The sequence below is a fragment of the Nanorana parkeri genome, unplaced genomic scaffold (genome assembly GCF_000935625.1).
Source record: "Nanorana parkeri isolate BGI_ZX_2015 unplaced genomic scaffold, ASM93562v1 scaffold4683, whole genome shotgun sequence".
In the NCBI taxonomy this organism is placed as follows: Eukaryota; Metazoa; Chordata; class Amphibia; order Anura; family Dicroglossidae; genus Nanorana; species Nanorana parkeri.
This window is the reverse complement of record NW_017310945.1, coordinates 4,306-11,289: the sequence shown is the minus strand read 5'-3', so window position 1 is coordinate 11,289 and position 6,984 is coordinate 4,306. Positions and strand designations below refer to the sequence as shown.

Here is a 6,984-nt window from a genome sequence, read left to right as displayed (position 1 = left end):
TCTCCCATCCTCTGGAACTCTACCCCAACCTGTCCGTCTATTTCCCACACAGATGCCTTTAGACGATCCCTTAAGACTCATCTCTTCAGGGAAGCCGATCCCTCCTCACCCTAACCATTGAACCATCACGTTCTCAAACAATCATCCCCGCGCAGCTCCCTCCTCATGTATCACTGGCCCCTCCCCTTTTAGAGTGTAAGCCCTCGGGGGCGGGGCCCTCCTTACCATCTTGTCTTAAATTGTATTGTGATTGTAATGTCTTCATTATATTGTAAAGCGCTGCGCAAACTGTTGGCGCTATATAAATCCTGAATAATAATTTGGGTGAGGACAAGTACTTGCCCAAATACTCAGTATCGGCACCGATACTAGTATCTGTTGGGGGTCCGGGTCCAATTGGGCCTGATGCGTCTCCGGCCCATTTGTACCAAGTTGAGGGCTTCGCCTTCAGTTTCTTCAAGGGTACAATTTCCACGTCTGCTGCGGCTGCTCCTCCCACCGGCCAGTCACAGGACGACGGCGTCACGTCACACCCGGGGGGTACGAAATTATGGATCGGGGCCTTCAAAAAAGATGCAAATATGATTTTGTAGTCGTGCGTCATGACGTAGACAACATGACGGAAGAGTGAGCCACAAGACGGAGGACGAAATGATAACACATAACGGAGGATGACGGCATAACAATCACCACAAGATGGCCCTCTGACGTGCTGTGCGTAGAAGGCTCAGACAGGAAGTGACAAAAGGGCAGGAAGTGATGTAAGAACAAGAAGCGATATAAACATAGGAAGCGAAGCAATACACAGGAAGTGATGTAAGCATAAGATAAGACATTATATATACGGCAAAGACAGAAAGTCCTGCAAGAGAGATGAACAACATCGAAGAGTTGAAAAAGAAGGATGAGGAGCGTGGTGGGATGATGGAACTTTCGGGAGGGCACATGGACCTCCACAAGGATGTTATGTTGAAGCTTCCTAGGAAGAGGAACCCACCAGAGAGATGTCCCCGTCCTCTGTACTCCCGGGATTCCACCCAGGAAGACGTCCCTCACCATGATCAGGTCGGTGGAGTTGGATCATCTCCAACATAAAGATGACTCCATAACCTATGAGATAATCATCTCTGAGGTCTCCAGGGAATGCAGAGAGATGTCCCCGTCCTCTGTATTCCCGGAATTCCACACGGAAAGATCTCACCATCCCCCACCATGATCAATTAGGTCAAGTTGGAGCATCTCCAGCCTCAAAATGACTCCATACTGTATGAGATAACCATCTCTGAGGTCTCCAGGTGTTGGTGGTCATGTTCTGAGGATGTTGGTCTTTATCATTTTGTGGTTTTAGGGTGAAGAGCTGATTGATATCAAAGTTGAGGTGAAAAAAGAAGAGGAGGAGCCGTATGTGACGGGCGGTCAGCAGTCTACGGAGGAGGACGTGATTATGGTGAAGATTAAAGAGGAGGAACCTTCTCCAGGTATCAGCTCAGGTGAGTCATGAGCAGAAACTCTTCACATTTTACATGTATACAATATGGAGATAGAATGAAAACAATGGAGAGTCAGGAGACCTTCCCGACCTCCGGTGACATGAGACTGGACTATAAATGGTAGATCTACACCCAGAGAGACATATGTGAGGGGTGATCAGTCCATGGAAGAGGGTGAAATGGTGTCATGATGGAGAATGCCCCGCCCCTCACATCACCGGGTAAGAGGAGAGAGCAGTACGGAGGCTCCGCCTACATCCCCCATCATCTGATACACACATAGAAACAATGTATCAGTCAGTGTGTGTGTTTCCTACAGATGGATCCAGTAAGAGGAACCCACCAGAGAGATGTCCCCGCCCCCTGTATTCCCAGGACTCCACCCAGGAAGATCTCACCATCCCCCACCATGAGCGATGTCCCCGCCCCCTGTATTCCCGGGATCCCACCCAGGAAGACCACAACTACGCGCGCCGTATACAGGTAGTTGGAGTTGAGCACCGGGAACTTCAAAGACTTTCTTCATTAAAAAAAAGCAAATATGATTTCTGTTTCTTTGTGGCCATTCCAGCGTGAAGAACTGATGGACATGAACATTGAGGTTAAAGTGGAAGAAGAGACTTCTATGAGGGGCGATCAAAAGATTACGGAAGAGGCTGGGATGGTGGTGACTCTTAAAGAGGAGGATCCTTCCTTATATATCAGCACAGGTGAGTCATAGACACTCCATATAACGTCATGTGACCAACAAATGAGGAGGAGATACTGTCCACCATATGAAGGTCCATCTCCATCCCTCAATATAACGTCATGTGACCAACAAATGAGGAGATACTGTACACCATATGAAGGTCCATCTCCATTCCTCAATATAATGTCATGTGACCAACAAATGAGGAGGAGACACTGTACACCATATGAAGGTCCATCTCCATTCCCCAATATAACGTCATGTGACCAACAAATGAGGAGGAGATACTGTACACCATATGAAGGTCCATCTCTGGTCTTCAGTAGGACTCCTAGAATTGAGGTGGGGGAAGGTCCATCTCCATTCTCACAGTTACAATGACATCAGTGTAGAAGTTCTGGTCCTCGGTGAGGTTTGGGTGTGGTGGATCCTGTATCTGGATTGGGGGTCATAGGTCGGTGGTGATAGTCGCACACAATTCCATGGCAGAGCTCTGAGGGTCTTCTTGGAGCTCCACCAACGTCTATGACTCCGGAACACAAGAGTGGGAAATGTTCTGAATTTTGTACTTTCTTACAGATGGACGTTTTGTTCTGAATTCCTCGGAGGGAGATCCAATGTTACCTCCAGATGTGAAGACAGAAGATGATGACATCACACAACGTTCTCCGGGAGCGAATCCCATTCCTCATAACAGACATCACCGACCTTCCCATTCAGAGACATCAATGGATCCCTCTAATCCTGAGGAACCTTCTGATCCCTCCCATCCCATGACATCACACCTCCATCTGAGATCTCAGAGTGCAGAGAGATCAACAGATCCATCTAACCCCGAGGAACCTTCTTTACCCGATGGAGGTCACCCAGTAGAGCGATCATTGTCATGTTTGGATTTGAAGGAATCCCACGCCAAAAACAAAGCACCGCCTAAATGGCAGAGAACTCCCTCGGGTGAGCGCCCCTATTCCTGTTTAGAGTGTGGAAAAAGTTTCCCCAAGAAACAAAACCTCTTTATACACCAGAGAATTCACACGGGTGAGCGCCCCTTCTCGTGTTCGGAGTGCGGGAAATCTTTCAATATGCAAGGAAACCTTCTGTTGCACCAAAGAATTCACACAGGCGAGCGTCCTTTTTCATGCTCAGAGTGTGGGAAAAGTTTCACTAAGAAAGACAACCTTCTCATACACCAGAGAACGCACACGGGGGAGCGTCCTTTTTCGTGTTCGGTTTGCGGGAAAAGTTTCACACAGAAAGAAAACCTTGTTACTCACCAGAGAAGTCACACGGGTGAGCGGCCATTTTCATGTTCAGAGTGCGGGAAAAGTTTCACTAAGAAAGGCAACCTTCTTACACACCAGAGAATCCACACGGGTGAGCGTCCTTTTTCGTGTTCGGAATGCGGGAAATGTTTCACTAAGAAACAACACCTTCTTATACACCAGAGGACTCACACGGGTGAGCGTCCTTTTTCATGTTCGGAATGCTGGCATTCTTTCATTACGCAAAGAAACCTTTTGTTACACCAGAGAACTCATACTGGGGAGCGGTCTTTTTCATGTTCAGAGTGTGGGAAAAGTTTTACTCAGAAAGGACACCTTGTTACTCACCAGAGAAGTCACACGGGTGAGCGTCCCTATTCGTGTTCAGAGTGCGGGAAATGTTTCACTAAGAAAGTAAACCTTCTTATACACTTGAGAACTCACACCAGTTGAAGCCCTTTTTCATGTTCTGAATGCGGGAGCTGTTTCACATAGAAGGGATACCTTCTTCTACGCAAGAAATTTCAAACGAGTGACCGCCATTTTTTATGTTCACAATGTGGGAAATGTTTGAAGCAGAGAAATTCACTTTGTACACATCAGAGGATTCACATGGGAGAGAATCCTTACTGATAATCAGTTGGGGAAATGTTTCACCGAAAAAAAACAGCCTTTTTATGCACCAGAGAATTCACACCGGTGAGCCTCCTTTCGCATGTTGAGAGTGTGGGAAAAGTTTCAAGGAGTGGAATTCACTTCGTACATACCAGTGGATTCACATCTTTATTTGTTTTGAGAGTTTGGGAAATGTTTCAAGCTGAAAAACAAACAAACACTTCATACACACGAGTGACGTCACATGTGTGTGTCATTTCTGTTGCTCCCAGTGTGGGAAATGTTTCAGTGTCAAAGGAAGTTTTGTTCAACGGCAGAAAACTCACACAGGTGAGCGGTGGTTCTCATGCAAGAGTGCGGGAAATGTTTCACAATGAAAATCCGGTTACACACCAGAGATTTCACAAAGCTGAACGACTTTACCCAGGTCCAGAGTGGGAGAAATGAGCTCGAAGGGGAAAGAGACTTTCATGTGGTCATCCCCGAATATTTATGTCCTCTCCCAGCATGAACCTCCTGGTAATTGGCCAAGGAGACACAGATATTCATAACACATCATCATTCGATGTTTGGGGCATGGTGGCTACACTCAAATGTCCTAAGTATCCTAACTAACTATTTTGAAGTCCTAAAGGGCCAACACAAACAATATAGAAGTCTCTCAGTCCTTTTAGGGACTCTAGGGTACTGAGGGTTCTTCTCCCTTAAACAGGTTTGGGACTGGCAGCAGGAACACATTGAAACTGCAGAGAGGTAGACTTTGACCTCCCACAGCTCACCAGTAGAAGCCGGGGTCTGGCGGTGTGACCGGTCTCCATTCTGTGTCCCAGGAAGCGATCCGGTACACAAAGTCCTTACTTCCGGACCTCTTAATGACCACTTCTTCTTTGTAGATGTGCCTTCCGTAGCTCAATGGGAGGAGACATCTCCTGGACATTGAGATGTACAGAGGTGACAGTCTGGGCTTCCTGTAGGACTTAGGTACCCCCCAAAAAGTCCCAGATGGCCTCCATACACCCTTCTTCTCATTCTCAACTTCCTCCAGTGCAGACTTAGGCAAGTAAGTGTAATGAAGTCCATACTCTTGAGGGACTCTCCGGTGGAGGGAGCTTTGTAATCTGGCAATTCTTTAAGATCCCCACAACCAGGCCTCAGATGACTTTGTGACCAGAAGAAGACCAGAAAAGAGAAGAAGGTGGTCAAAGTCCGGCCAACTAGCAGTCCCTTGAACCGTTGGCTTCAGTCGACTCTGGGTCTCCCAACTCCAGTTCAGACCACACCGGAGCACTGCATGTTCCAGCCGTGCACAGCACCCATGACTGGTCCTCCTCTGCAGAGACCTCTCCCTAGTCCTTGATATCTAGCTTCTTCCACTGCCACTCTGATGGTCCCACCTCAAGGGAGTCATCACTTGGTTATCAGAAGGAACATCTCCCCCTAGTAATTTCAGTCTGGCTGGTAGTGGTGGTAACCATAGTGGTGGTGACGGTAATGGTGGGGGTAACAGTCTCCATGACCCCGGTCTGTCCCCAGGTCCAGGATGTCCTTCTGGATCAAGAAGGAAGACTTGCAGGAACAGACCCAAGTATAGATGTGGGCTCCACCGTGTAACAAGCCCCCTCAGGAAACCTTCACAACGTCGGTGATACACTCGGTCTTGTAGTAGAAGACTGTGGTCTCCCAGTAGCTTCTCTGGGTCAGCTGGATTGGTGATGCGGGTGTCTTCAACCATTCTTCCGGTAGCCCAATCCACTCGAAATGCACATGGCGGTAGAGTTGGCCGTACGATCGTTGTCCAATACTCCCCACTTGTTAGGCAATGAGACCAAGGTTGAGTATTCATGGACAGTCCATTACATTCTGGGCAGACTAGCCGAATGTCTCCCGATGTGCCAATGGTATACAACACCAAACCACCACAGGCTTGCAATCGGATCTCTGTATCGGTGATGATCAAGGCCAAGCCAAGGTGGTTATGCCTGGAGTGGACACTTCCCAGTTGGCCTCCATAAACGGAGAAGCACTCGCAGGGAATTCAGCCATTGTCCACTCCAAACTGAGCTTCTCACTCTGAATCTCGGCAACGTGGCTTCTTCTCCCCCAACAACAGCAGAAAGAAGCCGCCACGTGTCCCTCAGCTAGACACAATGCAACCGAGCCCCACGTTGGGCACCAAAAATATAGTGCCCCCTCCCCCCCCCCAACCTCAAGGAGCTTGTGGGGGAACTCAAAGGCAGGGTGGGCTATTTCACCTCAGGGATTAGTTGGTTGTGGGATGTAAAGGTGAAGCTACTTAGAGTTAGGTGGCCACACATATAATGTATATTTATTCCGATTATAAAAGATGTTATATTGATAGAAAATTAATTTTATTGTGATAATCAATTTCCACCAATATTGTAGAATAAACAAAATTTTACAGTTTTCTGTTCTGAGTCGTGTTTTTTTATATAAATGAGTCCTCCATTGGTGATGGGAATGAGCTCGGTTCATAGAGAGTCCTCCATTGGTGATGGGAATGAGCTCAGTTCATAGAGAGTCATCCATTGGTGATGGGAATGAGCTCAGTTCATAGAGAGTCCTCCATTGGTGATGGGAATGAGCTCAGTTCATAGAGAGTCCTCCATTGGTGATGGGAATGAGCTCAGTTCATAGAGAGTCATCCATTGGTGATGGGAATGAGCTCAGATCATCGAGAGTCCTCCATTGGTGATAGGAATGAGCTCAGTTCATAGAGAGTCCTCCATTGGTGATGGGAATGAGCTCGGTTCATAGAGAGTCCTCCATTGGTGATGGGAATGAGCTCATGTCATAGAGAGTCCTCCATTGGTGATGGGAATGAGCTCGGTTCATAGAGAGTCCTCCATTGGTGATGGGAATGAGCTCGGGTCATAGAGAGTCCTCCATTGGTGATGGGAATGAGCTC

General features: G+C 47.6%; 1 protein-coding gene across 1 annotated transcript; it reads left to right on the top strand.

Annotated features, from left to right (window-relative positions):
* The first annotated feature begins 873 nt into the window (after positions 1 to 873).
* LOC108803989 (zinc finger protein OZF-like) lies at positions 874 to 3,934 on the top strand. Its single transcript, XM_018575763.1, has 4 exons — positions 874 to 963; positions 1,349 to 1,490; positions 2,027 to 2,200; positions 2,761 to 3,934. Exons 1-4 carry the CDS (start codon positions 874 to 876, stop codon positions 3,894 to 3,896), a joined length of 1,542 nt encoding a protein of 513 aa, XP_018431265.1. The 3' UTR covers positions 3,897 to 3,934.
* The last annotated feature ends 3,050 nt before the right edge of the window (positions 3,935 to 6,984 follow it).

Bases quoted from the DNA above. Each gene is read 5' to 3' on its own strand.
- LOC108803989 (XM_018575763.1), top strand. From the start codon at position 874: ATGAACAACATCGAAGAGTTGAAAAAGAAGGATGAGGAGCGTGGTGGG. The intron at 964-1,348 runs GTTATGTTGAAG...TTGTGGTTTTAG, and splicing joins ACATGGACCTCCACAAGGAT to GGTGAAGAGCTGATTGATAT. The intron at 2,201-2,760 runs GTGAGTCATAGA...ACTTTCTTACAG, and splicing joins TTCCTTATATATCAGCACAG to ATGGACGTTTTGTTCTGAAT.